The sequence below is a fragment of the Spermophilus citellus genome (genome assembly GCF_964194105.1).
Source record: "Spermophilus citellus genome assembly, chromosome: 5".
NCBI lineage: Eukaryota > Metazoa > Chordata > Mammalia > Rodentia > Sciuridae > Spermophilus > Spermophilus citellus.
The window spans coordinates 84,321,342-84,337,406 of record NC_138186.1 but is presented as its reverse complement, the minus strand read 5'-3'; the positions used below and the strand labels follow the sequence as shown (position 1 = coordinate 84,337,406).

Sequence of the window (16,065 nt, the reverse complement as noted above, 5' to 3'; positions counted from 1 at the left end):
TCAAGCAAAGCTTAAGTACACTTTTTGGAGAGGGCGGGGGGCTTTGCATACATCAGAACAAATCATCATGAGGCGCGGGAAAATTGAACAACAACTCTGATACATGATTAGCCCATTCATTGGCGGGAACAGAGCGGGCGGGGGTGATTGGTCACTTCTAAACTGGGTACACATTCAAACTGATTGGTTCGGGCCCTGTGACAAACTGCACAGGGCCCTAGGCTGAATGGCCAGTAGGGCGTTGTCTTAACTATCTCAGGAATCTGGGTGTAACAGAGGAATTTAATAGTACCTAATCTTTTACATTTCAATTCAAGGTTTCCAGCTTAGAAACTTTACCCTTTCAGATACTTTGTACCCAGCTCTTTTGCACAACCAATTTGCCATGAAACTGGCTGAGCAAAGGAAAATTGACTCTGCCTGTGGGCTGAGAACATGCCAGGGACATGCCGAAGAAAACACAGCAGCAAGCTTCCTTTTGTTGCTAAAAGCTTGGTCCTTGTCCCTGATGCCAATCAATAATGAGGACACAGTTTTGAGAGAAAAAAAGGAAAAAGAGACGATTTTTTGCTTTACTAGCAAAGGAGAAACACAGGGGACAGGTGTCCTAAAGGCTGTGATTCTGACCATCAGCAGGAACAAGAGACTTTTAAAGAGGTGATTCAAAGGCTACATTCCACAGGTTTTCTGTCTGGAGTTATAATTCCCTTGTTAATTTGGAAGAGAGTCATTTCTGAGATCTTCTGATACCCTCCCCAAAGTCTGGATTACTTCATTCCTATGGTGGGTGTGAACTCAAGGACAAGATAAATCTGCCTAACAAGGGGGGAAAAAAAGGTAATCCCATTTCCCTGAGATTAGGGAGGGGAGAGATTAGGGAGGAGCAAGTCCATTTTAACTATAAATTGGAGTGAGTTGGTGGAAGGCCCTAGAAAAAGAGCGGCAGCCACTCTAGCAGCAGTAGCAGCAGCGAGGGTCCTGTGTGGAGGTGCTCTTCAGTGGCAGTTCTCACTCCAGCGCCAGGACGAGTCCGGTTCGTGTTTGTCTGCAGAGATCTCTCTTATCTCACTTGCCTGCGGGAAATCGGGCTGAAGCGACTGAGTCTTCGATGGAGAGAGAAAAGGTACACTTCCGTAAACTCTTTATTGGTGGCTTAAGTTTTAAAACCACAGAAGAAAGTTTAAGAAACTACTACAAGCAATGGGGAAAAGTTACAGATTGTGTGGTTGTGAGGGATCCTGCAAGCAAAAGATCAAGAGGATTCGGTTTTGTAACCTTCTCATCCAAGGCTGAGGTTGATGCTGCCATCGCTGCAAGACCGCATTCAATTGATGGGAGAGTGGTTGAGCCAAAACCGGCTGTAGCAAGAGAGGAATCTGGAAAACCAGGGGCCCGTGTGACTGTGAGGAAGCTGTTTGTTGGCGGAATTAAAGAAGATACCGAGGAACGCCACCTCAGAGATTACTTTAAAGAATATGGAAAAATTGACACCATTGAGATAATTACCGATAGGCAGTCTGGAAAGAAAAGAGGCTTTGGTTTTGTTACTTTTGATGACCCTGATCCTGTGGACAAAATTGTATTGCAAAAATACCACACCATCAATGGTCATAATGCAGAAGTACGAAAGGCTTTGTCGAGACAAGAAATGCAAAAAGTCCAAAGTTCCAGGAGTGGAAGAGGAGGCAACTTTAGAGGAAGATCTGATGGATATGGAAGCGGACGTGGATTTGGGGATGGCTCTAATGGATCTGGAGGAGGACCTGGACGTGGCAATTTTGGAGGTAGCCCTGGTTATGGAGGAGGAAGAGGAGGCCATGGTGGTAGAGGATCTGGCTATGGAAACCGGGGTGGGGGCTATGGAGGTGGTTATGACAACTCTGGAGGAGGAAATTGTGGAAGTGGAAGTCATAATGATTTTGGAAATTGTAACCAGCAACCTTCTAAATATAGTCTATTGAAGAGTGGAAACTTGGGTAGCAGGAACATGGGGCGACCCGGTGGTAGAGGAAATTATGGTCCTGGAGGAAGTGAGGGTTCTGGTGGGAGGAGCCGATAATGAGCTTCATCCTATTTGCCTTGAGCTTCATTGTGTAAATAGGAGAGGATGAGAGCTCAAAGGTAACTGAACAGCTTCAGGTTATCGAAATAACAATGTTAAGGAAACTCTTATCTCAGTCATGCATAAATATGCAATGATATGGCAGAAGACACCAGAGCAGATGGCAGAGAGCCATTTTGAGAACAGATTAGATTATTTAATAACATTACCTTACTATGGGGGAAGGATTGTAAAAAATAATAAAAGCCTTTGAGACAGTTTCTTAGCTTTTTAATTGTTGTTACTTTCTAGCGGTTCTTTGTAAGTGTAGAAGCATTCCTTCTTTGATAATGTTAAATTTGTAAAGTATCAGGTGACGTGAAAACTTTAAGATATTAGCCAGGATCATGATGTAATAAAACATAACATTTTCCTTTAAAAAAATTAAGTGCATGTGTAGAGTTAAGAAGCTGTTGTACATTTATGACTTAATAAAATCTAAAGAAAATAAAAATAAGTTGCACGTGTGTTGGTGGTTGCTGGGGTTGTGGCTCAGAGGTAGAGTGATCACAGCATGAGGCAGAGTTTGATCCTCAAAATAGCACAAAAAAAATAAAGGTATTGTGTCCACCTATAACTAAAAAATAAATTTTAAAAAGTTGCAGTGGCCGCGGAGCAAGGGCTGTAGTTGATCACTATTATAGTACCAGTAAATAAACAAATTGCTGTTTGCTCCATGTATATGACATGTTAAAAATATTCATCACCGAGGCTGGATTTGTGGCTCAGCGGTAAAGTACTCGCCTAGCATGTGTGAGGCACCTAGTTCCATCCTCAGCACCACATGAAAATAAATAAAATAGAGGTATTTTGCCTATCTACATCTAAAAAGATATTTTAAAAATATTTTTCATGCCAGGCATGTTGGCGCTTGCCTGTAATTCCAGCAGCTCAGCAGGATGAGGCAGGAGACTGAAGCTAAAGCTGAGACTAGCCTAGCAATTTGGGGAGACTCTAAGCAACTTATTGAGACATAAAAAAAAAATTAAGAAATGAATTACAGTAGATGGGGTAGAGAGAGAAGATGGGAGGGGAAGGGAGGGGGGATAGTAGGGGATAGGAAAGGTAGCAGAATACAACAATTACTAATAGGGCATTATGTAAAATTGTGGATGTGTAACCGACGTGATTCTGCAATCTGCATTTGGGGTAAAATTGGGGGCTCATAACCCACTTCAATCTAATGTATGAAATATGATATGTCAAGAGCTTTGTAATGTTGTGAACAACCAATAAAAAAAAAAAGAAAAAAAATCTGTAGGAGAAAAAAAAAATTAAGACAGCTTAGGGGCTGTAACTCAGTAGTAAAGCACCCATGGGTCCAATGTTATTATTTACCAAAATGATAATGATATGATAATAAAATATAAGAGAAAAAGAAATTAAGTGAGGTCTACAATTACCAGAGACTCAGGGCAGGAAGCTGCATTAAAACAGATGGTTATTTCCGAGACCCTACAAGACCAATTCCCATGGAGGACTTGGCATGTGTATGACATATTTCTTTATTTCTCCCTCTTCTCCCCTGCCTTTCTTTTACAGTGCTGGGTATTGAAGTCGAGGCCTTACACATGCCAAGCAAGCACTGTACCTCAGGTAAGCTATCTTTCCCAGCGTTTTTTGTTTTTTTTTTTAAAGAGAGTGAGAGAGGAGAGAGAGAGAGAATTTTTAATATTTTTATTTTTTAGTTCTCGGCGGACACAACATCCTTGTATGTGGTGCTGACGATTGAACCCGGGCCGCACGCATGCCAGGCGAGCCTGCTACCGCTTGAGCCACATCCCCAGCCCCGCGTTTTTTTTGTTTGTTTGTTTGTTTGTTTTAATTTTTAAATTTGAGACAGGGGTCTCACTAAGTTGTTGAGGATCTAGCCAAATTGCTAAGACTGACCTTAAATTTTTTTTTTTTTAAACCAGGATTACAGGTCTGTGCCAATGCACTCTTTATTTTGAAATTGTGTCTTGCTAAATTACGCGGTCTGGTCTCAAATTTGAAATTGCTATACTCCTCTCTCAGGCTTAAGTATCTGGGTAACAGGTGTGTGTCACAGCACCTGGCTTCAGTTATTTTCCTTGTATAGGGGGATAGTACCATGGGGAAATAACTGATTAATTGCCCTCAGGTTACTTCTCTTGTGGAAGGATTAAAGCACAAGGAACTTCATTATCATGCCAATTGAAATTGGCTGATTTGGAGTTTGGCTGTTTATCCCTTTAATCCTGACTTCTGTGAAGGTCAGATAAACAGCTCAGTTTCAGTTTGGTGATCTGGAACTGTAGTGTGAGAGACTCCATTTTGATTTTTAGTCTGGTCTACAAAGGAGCTTAGTACAAAACAATGATCTCCTGTAATATTTGTCCTAACAGCACTACTCTCCCTCAAGGTGTACCAAAACCACAAAGATAAGTATGGTTGTTACCCTCATTCCAGCTGAACCATCCTTTCAAAACTTACTTCCCACAAATACCTATAAAATTTTTTCCACGAGCCAAATGGTCTGGACTTGCATTTTCCTGCCCTCCTACTGGGGTTCAAACCAGACCCTTCCTTTGGAGGCTTCTTACTCTCTTCCTGGTATAGGCAGAGCCTATACGTCCTTTAAAATCTGACCCAAGGGCTGGGGATGTGGCTCAAGTGGTAGCGCGCTTGCCTGGCATGCTTGCCGCCCGGGTTCAAACCTCAGCACCACATACAAACAAAGATGTTGTGTCTGCCAGGAACTAAAAAAATAAATATTAAAATTCTCTCTTAAAAAAAAAAAAAGATCTGACCCAAACCAGCATTACTTTTCCCAAAAATGCTGTGATGCCTGCCATGTGTTTCAAAAATAATTTAGTTGAAGAGGTGGGAGTAGTAGGATGAAATAAGACCTCCAAGAGTTAATAATACATGCATTTTGGTGGGTGGTATATGGAGAAGAGAAGATCAGGGAAGAATTATTTTCTCATTACTTCTACTTTTATGTATTTGAATTTTTCCTTATTAAAAAGTAAAGTTAAAAGTACATGTGCTGGGCTGGGGATGTGGCTCAAGCGGTGGCTCGCTCGCCTGGCATGCATGCGGCCAGGTTCCATCCTCAGCACCACATACAAACAAAGATGTTGTGTCCGCCAAAAAACTAAAAAAAGATAAATATTGAAAAATTCTCTCTCTCTCTTTAAAAAAAAAAAAAGTACAAGTGCTGGACTGGGGCTGTAGCTCAGTGGCAGAGTGCTTGCCTAGAATGTGTGAGGCACTGGGTTTGACACTTAGCACCATATAAAAATAAACAAATAAAATAAAGGCATTCTGTTCATCTACAATTAAAAAAAAAAAAAACAAGTACATGTGCCATCCGAAGTGGTGGTGCACACCTGTAATCCCAGTGGTTGGGAGGCTGAGGCAAAAGGACCAAGATTTCAAAGCCAGCCTTAGCAATTTAGCAAGGCCCTAAACAACTCAGTGAGACCCTTTCTCTTAAGTAAAATAGAAAAAGGGATGGGGATGTGGCTCAGAGGGCAAATGCTCCTGCATTCAACCCTGGTACCAAAAAAAAAAAAAAAAGTGACTGTGCCTAAATAAATATTAAGTATTTTTAAATAAAAAATAGTTGACGGGGGTTGAGGTTGTGGCTCAGCGGTAGAGCACTAGCCTAGCATGTGCGAGGCGCTGGGTTCAACCCTGAATACCACATTGAATACCACATAAAAATAAATAAAATAAATGTATTGTGTCCAACTACAACTACAAAAATAAAAAAAAAGTTGATGATGAGATACATAGTACATTGTACAATGTATATGAAAATCATTATATCCTACAATAATAATGCAAAGTTAATGTTTAAATAAAGAATTTATATCAGTGATTTTAAAAATTTAAGAGATTATATACATATACATATATAAATGCATATTACAGTTAACAACATTATATGTAAATATATAAAAATGTATGTGTATGCACTTACCAGCATTTCAAGAATTTCAAGTTAGAATCACTGTTTCATTCCCTGTGCTTGCTCAAAATGTTGTTTTGTTCTTTACTATTTCACATACTATCTTCTCTTTAATCCAGACCCATTTTGTCCTGTTACACACACGCACATACACACACACACATACATAAATGTACATTTTGAAGTCTAGCACATTCTTTAGTTAAATGAATGTAAAATCATCCTTAAAAATATAGTTTGCAGGCTGGGGCTGGGGCTCAGTGGTAGCATTTGTGAGGCTCTTCATTCGATCCTCAGCACCACATAAAAATAAAAATAAAGGCATTGTGTCTATCTACAACTAAAACATATATATATATATATATATATATATATATATATATATATTATAGTTTGCTAGCCAGACACAGTGGCGCACACCTGTAATCCTAGTGGCTGAGAGGCTGAAACAGTAGGATTGTGAGTTCAAAGCCAGCTTCAGCAAAGTCCGGGCGCTAAGCAACTCAGTGAGACCCTGTCTCTAAATACAAAATAAAGCTGGGGATGTGGCTCAGTGGTCAAGTGCCCCTAAATTCAATCCCTAGTACCCCCAAAAATAGTAAAAAAATTTATATATATAGTTTGCTGTTGGATATGGAGGCACATGCCTGTAATCCCAGTAATCCCAGAGGCTGAGACAAGAGGATCGCAAATTCGAGACTAGCCTCAACAATTTAGTGACACTCTGTCTCAAAATAAAAAATAAAAAAGGGGGCTGAGGATGTGGCTCAACTGGTAGCGCGCCCGCCTGGCGTGCGTGCAGCCCGGGTTCGATCCTCAGCACCACATACCAACAAAGATGTTGTGTCCGCCGAGAACTAAAAAATAAATATTAAAAATAAAATTTAAAAAATAAATAAATAAAATAAAAATAAAAAAGGGCTGGGGATATAGCCCAGTGGTAAGTACCCATGGGTTCAATTTCCAGAACCAAAACAAAAACACTTTACTATAGCAGTTGCTTCAGGCCAGTTTCTGGCAGAATGGAAGCTATTGCCTGTTACAGAGATGAGAATATTGAGTATTGTCTAATTTGAGTATCTTTCTGCTAATTCAAGAAGCCATGGCAGTCAGGCATGGTGACACAAGCCTGTAATCTCAGTGGCTCAGGATGTTGAGGCAGAAAGATTGCAAGTTCAAGGCCAGTCCCTAAGCAATTTAGTGAGGGACTTTTCAATGGCCCAAGCAACTTGGTGAGACCCTGTCTCAAAATAAAAAGGTTTGGGATGTGGCTCAAATGGTTAAGAACCCACAGGTTCAATCTCCTGTACCAAAAAAAAAAAAAAAAAAAAAAAAGATGCCATAGCAAAACACACTTTAATCATAAGAAATGCAATTGGGAGGTGGGGATGTAGCTCTCTGGTAGAGAGTAGTATAAGGCCTGCTCAAGACCCTGAGTTAGAGCCCGTAGTGGGGGTGGGGGGAATGCAGATTTGTATGTTAACTTGCACTAAATATGCAGGAATCTCAGAGGCCTAGAGGCAAGAATGTGTTGCTGTCTGTGCAAACCCAATGGCAAACATTCTTTTTTTTTTTTTTTAAAGAGAGAGTGAGAGAGGAGAGAGAGAGAGAATTTTTAATATTTATTTTTTAGTTCTCGGCGGACACAACATCTTTGTTGGTATGTGGTGCTGAGGATCGAACCCGGGCCGCACGCATGCCAGGCGAGCACGCTACCACTTGAGCCACATCCCCAGCCCGGCAGACATTCTTTTAATGTCTTTGGACCTTGTCCCTTCTACCTCTGTCTCCTTTTTTTTTTTTTTTTTTAATTTGTAGTTGTAGATGGACAGAATGCCTTTATTTTATTTATTTTTATATGGTGCTAAGGATAGAACCCAGTGCCTAGGCAAGCTCTCTGCCACTAAGCTACAGCCCTAGCCCTCTGTCTCTTATTCTTAAACTGCCTAAGTTTCCTAGTTGCTAGTCTTGCTTTTCTCCAAACCCTTCAACTAAAACAGCACAGTACTTTAGCAGTGCTTCTTATACTGAAGTGTGCATACAAATCATTTGGAAACTTGCTAAAATTCAGACTTGGATTCAGCAGGTCTGGGATGGATCTAAGATTTTGCCTTTCTGATAAATTCCCAGAGATTGCCCCTTGTTTCTGGTCCACAGAAAACACTTTGAGTTGAAAGCTCTGTATAGCAGGAATTAGCAGACTTTTTTCTATAAAGGGCCAGATAGTAAAAATTTAGACTTGATGGGCCATACTGTCTCTTTCCAATTGAACAATTGTGCTGTTGTAGCATGAAAGTCCACAAATGACATGTAAATGAACGGACATGACTGTCTGCATAGACCATTATGGATGAACCTTGAAAAGTGAATTTTATAGAATTTTCATGTCAGGAAATTATTCCTTTTTTATCTTTTTTTTTTTTTTTTACCTTTTTTTTTTCTTCAGTTCCAGGAATCAAATTCAGGGCCTCACACATGCTAGATTAACCACTCTACCAATGAGCTATAACACTGCCCCCCCCCCTTTTTTTTTTTTTTGGTACTGGGGATTGAACCCAGGGGTACTCTAGCAACCAGGTCATTTTTTTCCCTTTACTTTTTATTCTTTTTTTTTTTTTTTTTTATGTTCTACTGCAGGGTTTCTGTTCTCGAGACTAAAAGGCTCAGGGGTCACTCTAGTTAAACTGGGTTAACTGGGCTGCACAAAATAACCACACAAAAGACACAAATACCTTTTTCTTTGGGGTTGCTGTGACGCTGTGACGGCTCCTCTGAGCTTAAGGGTCCGCAGAAAGAGAGAGAGAGAGCATGCGCTGACCCCTTTTATTGAGGAGAAGCTATTCAAATGAGGCAAGGGGTCAGGTTTCAGGGGGCTGAGTCTATCTTCATGATGTCCACTGTCAGCAGGCTGACTGACACCTGGGTAGACCACACCCAAGGGCACAGTAAGAGGAGGGGACACACACACAAGGCACTTCCATGGAAGATTCTTCCCTAAACAGGGCAAGGGGTTATATTACAAAGGAACAGGTGAGCATAGCTTCACCCATGGGGCTGTAGCAAGACACACCCATTTCTGTGACTGAGCGCCTCAGCACCCAGCTGGGGAGTGTAACTCAGTCACCCATAAGGTTGGCCTCCCTCATTCTACTTAGTTGTATATGATGTGGAATGCATTTCAATTTATTGTACACAAATGGAGCACAACAGTTCAATTCTCTGGTTGTACATAATGTAGGGCAATCATACATATACTTAGGGTCATGATGTCCATCTCATTCCACCATCTTTCTTTACTTTAATGTCTTCTACTGTTGTGTCATTGTTAAAAAGTATCCTCCACACCAAGAATATAAAAGCTTTTATCTGGAACTTTATGGTTCTTTCCCTCCCTCTTTCTCTTTCTCTTGCAGATCTGGGAATGGTACCCAGGGCCAGGGCCTCACACATGCTAGGCATGTGCTCCACCACTGAGCTTTTGTGATAGTCTTGCCAAGCTGCCCACACTGGCCTAAAATTTATAATCCTCCTGCTTTAGCCTTCTAAGTAGCTGGGATTACAGGTATGTGCCACCATTCCCACTAAGTGAATTTTTTTAACATTTGAATTTTTTTTTTTTTAACATATTTATTTTTTAGTTTTCGGCGGACACAATATCTTTGTTTGTGGTGCTGAGGATCGAACCCGGGCCGCATGCACGCCAGGCGAGCGCGCTACCACTTGAGCCACATCCCCAGCCCCAACATTTGAATTTTTAATCACTAGCAACTCATTCAGGTATGAAAAGTTTTCAATTAGCAATAATTGCGCCTCGGATAAACCTCATTGGCTACGATACTGCCACTGTGCAAAGCTATCATTCGGGTATGAAATATGGTATAGTTTAAGCTCTATTTCTAGATGTCCATCTAGAATCTATTTATTCATGTTTTACATAATACCTTTGTTTATTGATTTGTTTATTAAATTATTTATTCATTCTAATTTGATGACAGAATCAGTTCATCTCATATTACACAAATAGAGCACCAGACCATTTTTAATACATCTTTTTATTGGTTCATTGTAGTTGTTCATAGATGGGATTTGTTGTCACACATTTGTACATATTTGTACATGCAGGCTGGGGATACAGCTCAGTTGGTAGAGTGCTTGCCTTGCATGCACAAGACCCTGGGTTCAATCTCCAGCACCAAAAACAAAAACAAAACTGTATATGCATAAAATATGACATTGTAATTTGATCAAATTCATTCCTTAGCACCCCCACCCTTTTATTTTATGTTGAGATCAGATCTGGCTAGATTGTTGAGGCTGGCCTCAAACATTTAATCCTCCTGATTTAGCCTCCTGAGTTGCTGGGATTACCGAAAGGAACCACCACACCCAGTTTCCCCTGCCTTTGAAAATATAGAAACTAACTGAGGGTGTAGTTCAGTGGTGTAGAGTGCTCACCTATTATGTACAATGTCCTGAGTACAATCTTCTGCATTGCAAGAAATAAGCAATCGAATGTATGAGAATCAGAGGGGAAAAAGAAAACCATAGGAAAGTTAAAGAAATGAAATGATGGGATTAGAATGTGTTTTTGAGAATTTGATTTTTATTTGGCTTTTATTTTCTTTGATTTTTTTTGGTGTCAGGGATTGAACACAAGGCCTTGCACATGGAACTACACCCTAGTCCCTGGGTCTTTTTTTGTTTTTGTTTTGTTTGTTGTTGATACCAGGGATTGAACTCAGGGGCACTCCACAACTGAGCCACATCCCCAGACCTATTTTTTTTTTTTTTAAGAGAGAGAGAGAGAGAGAGAGAGAGAATTTTTTAATATTTATTTTTTAGTTTTCGGCGGACACAACATAGTTGTTTGTATGTGGTGCTGAGGATCGAACCCGGGTCGCACGCATGCCAGGCGAGCGCTCTATGGCTTGAGCCACATCCCCAGCCCCCCCAGACCTATTTTGTATTTTATTTAGAGACAGAGTCTAACTAAGTTGCTTAGCACCTCGCTTTTGCTGAAAGCTGGCTTTGAACTCACGATCCTCCTATCTCAGTCTTCTGAGCCACTGGGATTATAGGTTTGTGCAACTACACCTGGCTGTTATTTTTTATTTATTTATTTTTTGAGACAGTGCCTTGCGGAAGTTGCCAAAGCTCTCTTTGAACTTGTGATCATCCTGTCTCAGCCTCCCAAATTGCTGGAATTACAGACACCACACCTAAATTTGATTCCTAACTATTTGACGTTAACTTCTTTTTTTTCTTTCCCCCACTTTTTTTTTTCCGTGTTGTTTTGTTTCTGTTGTTGCTATTTTGTGGTACCAGGGATGGAATCCAAGGCCTCACATGTCCGGTAATCAAGCAAGTGCCCTACCACTGAGTGCTAATCCTAAATTAACTTTTTGTTTACTGTATTTATTTATTTGAGATGGGATCTGGCTAAATTGCCATGCTGATCTCGAACTCCTAGGCTCAAGAGCTCCTCCCACCTCAGTCTCTTCGATGCTGGGATCACAAGTGTGTACCACTGCCACCGCCAACATGCCCAGTTATGTAAGTAAGTCACTTTCAACTTTGCAAAGAGGATTATGGTACTATAATTGTCATACATAAAATTCGACTCTGCCTATTTTAATGGTGGAAATAGGATTAAAAATGGTATGGAAGGAGGATTTGCTCAATGATTTGTATCTTAGAAACTGGATTTGGAAAGGGAGTTTGAAAGTAGAAGTGAGATTCCTTTGAGAGTGTGTGTGGGAGGGAGTGTGAACTCTCTAGTTTCTATTATAGATATAAGCAGTGGCTATTTGAAGTTTTTTTTTTCCTTGTGGTGCTGGGAATCTAAAAAAAATTTTTTAAAGTGTGGGTAAGAATGCAGCAGCTCAGTGGTAAAGCACCCCTGGGTTCAAACCCCAGGACCAGGAGAAAAAAATAATGTTTTTGCCCTAAGGTTTCCTGATCAGACAAAAGCAAGAAAACAGGAGGCCCAAGTGTAGCAGCTGTAGACTAGATCTAGCTCCTTAATTAACAAAGTCAACTGCCTGCTTCATACTTGAGTTCAGAGCTTAAGCCAGTGCACCTTTGTGATTTTTGTTCAGTGAGAAGACAGGAAGCTGCAGGGTGGGGAAAGAGGGTACAGAAACAACAAAACTGACAATAATAAAGATCAAATTAGTGAAGAAAGAGGGGGGGGGGAGAGGACCAATGAGCTTCTATCTTCAATAGAGATGAGGCGCTTCATCTCCTTCACCCTGCAGCTACCCTGGGCAAAGTAAGACAGTTGCTGAGTTCAGTCCTAGACACCCCCAACCCTCTATGACATCCTTTCCCTGAGCCACTCAGTAACTTCATATCTCAAGGGTGGAAGGATTTGAAGACTTTTAATGCCATACTGAGCTACTCATTTCTTATTCATGCTCAGACCATCCACACCAGCCCTCCTGAGGGTGAATGACCTATCTTTTATGTCTCTGGATTACTAAGGACACTGGGATACATACATTAATTAATATGGCTGAATGGTCATCTACTGCAACACTCACTGGCATGTTCACTAGGTTCTTAAATTTGTTTAACTTCTTTCATGGGAAAGAGTCAGCATATAAATAACTTAATTTTATGAATCTGGTTTTACCTAGGGTTTTGTTTTGTTTTGTTTTTCTTGTATAAATGAAGCAAATAATGAGTTTCCAAATTTACTTGTTTTTGGTTTACCTATGTATCTGTACACTTGGCAAATAAATGTAAACTATTATTCCTATCAGTTTAAACCCCTGATTAAAACTTGTTGTTTTCTTCATCTCACTGAAGTCTCACCTGACATTTATTCTTTATGTAAAAGAGTAACCAACACAATTCCAAAGAAAATTTGAGAACAAGTGTAGTCAAAGTCTACCGTGAGAAGCTTTATTAAAGATGAATTCCCAACCAGCACGGAGAACTATTTGAGTTTTTGTTTGTCTTTCCAGTACTGGGGATTGAACCCAGGAGCTCTGTAAGACTGAGCTGCATACCTAGTCTTTTTATTTTTTAAAACAAAGTCTCCCTCAATTGCCCAGGCTGGCCTCAAACTTGCAATCCTGCCTGAGCCTTCAAAGCAGCTGGGAATATAGACCTGCACCACTACTCCTGGTTAATGACAAGTATTAATGTAACTGTACCAACATAACCATCTATGGTGATGCAAATGACTAAAACTTTTTGTCTTTCTGAAAAGTTAAGGGACTTCTACTTTTAGTGCTATTTGAAATATTTAAGTGGGATCTTCACAATTCGAAGAAAATTGAGACTGTAGATTGCTAAATAATCCCCAAAGCTAAAAAATGATAGCTGTGTCTGGATTCATGATTCATTTCCCTATTACCAGACCAGCGACCCGCGTTCTCCGCAGGCGTGAGCAGCCAAGCGCAGCCGAGCGCCAACCGGCACAGCCATGGCAACCCGCCGTGCTCAGCGGCGCCTTCTCCGGGGACTGCTTTACCTTCTCCCTCTGCGCTCGGTGGACAATTATAGCTCTGTTTCAAGTACACACTGAAAAATTAACAGTCTCCTGAGCAATCAGGGAAATTATTAAGGCCACATGGCCCGGGGACTGAGTCTGGAGTGCAAGGACCCGGATTTCTTTTGCCTTTGCTGTATGCACCGGGCTGTTCCTTGCTTAAGGATTTCTTCTCTCATACAAACTTAAGGGTATAAATGATTGTAAGAGTCTTTCAAAAATGCAAAACAAATTCTCTGACTTTCCTGTGGTCTTTTAATAACTGAGAAGTCTGGGCCTGGGGGTGCAGCTCAGTGGTAGAGCACTCGCCCAGTACAGATGAGACTCCAGGTTTTTTTTTGGAAGGAGGAGGCTGAGGACAGGAGGATCACAAGTTCAAAGCCAGCTTGAGCAATTTAGTGAGGTCCTAAGCAATTTAGACCCAGTGTAAAAAAAAAAAAAAAAAAAGCATTAAGAGATTAAGAGGTTGGCTTCTTTGGGAATATGGAAAGTAGTCATTATCCAAGATCGCTTTCTAAATCCTGGAGAAGCTTTCAGCTCTGTATTATTTGCCACAGGAACAGTGAGAGGGAAGTCTGACCAGCTCAGAGATGAAAAGATGGCTTTCTCCTTACCCTGTAGGGACGTTTAAAAATAGCAGGGGAATTACAAAGAAGCATCTCAAGCCTGCAGGAGAAAGAGGCCATACAGAAATGCAGTGTGTGGTTTAAACTTACATAGCAAGAACAGGACAGTGGTTCCTTCATTCCAGCAAGTGCCATCCAGCTCCTTTCCTAATACAGAATTCACATTTGGAGAGGGTGAGAAGACAGGGTCAGCAAGAAAGGAAGAGGAGGAGGGGGGGGGGAGGGGGAGGGGGAGGGGAGGGGAGGGGGAGGGGGAGGGGCCAGAGAAACAGTTCTAATTTCTCTTTAGTATTTTCAAAAAGTACACCTACTGATGAAGATTCAAAGTAGACCCTCATCTTAAGGTGGCTCCCTTCTCATACAGAAGTGTTTTAACTTTGCTGACTGATGTAGCATTGGCAAACCTGAAAGTATAAAGTGGAGGTCCCCCATCCACCCATCCATAGCCCCACTAACTAGAGACATCTATTGTTAATATTTCACTAATATAGAAATATTAGTGATGGGCTGGGGATGTGGCTCAAGCGGTAGCGCGCTCACCTGGCATGCGTGCGGCCGGGGTTCAATCCTCAGCACCACATACCAACAAAGATGTTGTGTCCGCGGAGAACTAAAAAATAAATATTAAAAAAAATCTCTCTCTCTCTCTCTCTCTCTCTCTCTCTCTTTAAAAAAATATATTAGTGAAATTATTAGTGAAAATCACTTTCCAGTATTTTTATACTATAGAGTATAAAAGAAAAGGAAAAGAAAGAAAGAAAAATGAAAGGGGAGAGAAAGGATGAAAAACATTTAATCTGGCCTGGTGGTGCATTCCTGTAATCCCAGCGACTCATAGGGCTAAGACGGGAGGATAGAAAATTCAAAGCCAATTCAAATTGAGGCCCTAAATAAAAAAAAATAAAATAAAAGGGGCTGGTGATGTGGCTCAAGCGGTAGCGTGCTCGCCTGGCATGCGGCGGGGTGCTGGGTTCGATCTTCAGCACCACATAAAAATAAAGATGTTGTGTCCATCGAAAACTAACAAATAAATATTTTTAAAAATAAATAAATAAATAAATAAATAATAAAGGAAGGTTGGGGTTGTAGCTCAGCGGTAGAGCCATCGCCTAGCATGTGTAAGGCCCTGGGTTCAATCCCCAGCAGCACATAAAAATAAATGAATAAATTAAATAAAGGTATTGTGTCCAACTACAACTAAAAAATAAATATTACAATAAAAATTTAAAATAAATAATTTTTTAAAAATAAAATAAAGGAGGAACTGGGAATGCAGCTCAGTGGTAAATTGCCCCTGGATTAAATCTCCAGTACCTCCCTTTCCAAAAAAGAAAGAAAGTTAACATTTTTTTTTTTAAAGAGAGAGTGAGAGAGGAGAGAGAGAGAGAGAGAGAGAGAGAGAGAGAGAGAGAGGATTTTTAATATTTATTTTTTAGTTCTCGGCGGACACAACATCTTTGTTGGTATGTGGTGCTGAGGATCGAACCTGGGCAGCACACATGCCAGGCGAGCGCGCTACCGCTTGAGCCACATCCCCAGCCCAGAAAGTTAACATTTACACCACTTTAGCACTTAAGAGTTGAAAGCTTGGTGCTATCTATATAGGAAGGCCAAGAACATTCATCTATCAGAGGAGCCATCTGAAGCAATCTGGTAGGTGAAGACTAAGGAGTTATATCTATTTGCTTTTAGGATGTGATTTGTAATTCCTAAGTCCTATGATTGATAATTTCATTTCTACCCTACAAACTTTTGCTTCTCTGATAAACTGGAGTTCATGGTTGCCCTTGAACCTTATATTATCACATTTTCTAAGACCTGGGGCATTTATAAGGAATAGAGGCTATAGTAAAGACTCTTTACGCGGAGCCCGGTGGAGGGAGTGTATTCCCGGGAAGTGTGT

General features: G+C 40.7%; 1 protein-coding gene across 1 annotated transcript; it reads left to right on the top strand.

Moving 5' to 3' along the window:
• The first annotated feature begins 1,002 nt into the window (after positions 1-1,002).
• LOC308649820 (heterogeneous nuclear ribonucleoproteins A2/B1-like) lies at positions 1,003-2,136 on the top strand. The gene has a single exon (XM_081295662.1). It carries the CDS (start codon positions 1,109-1,111, stop codon positions 2,057-2,059), a length of 951 nt encoding a protein of 316 aa, XP_081151788.1. The 5' UTR covers positions 1,003-1,108; the 3' UTR covers positions 2,060-2,136.
• Positions 2,137-16,065: the final 13,929 nt, after the last annotated feature.

What these genes read in the sequence shown, in the direction of transcription:
- LOC308649820 (XM_081295662.1), top strand. Translation starts at nt 1,109, where the DNA reads ATGGAGAGAGAAAAGGTACACTTCCGTAAACTCTTTATTGGTGGCTTA.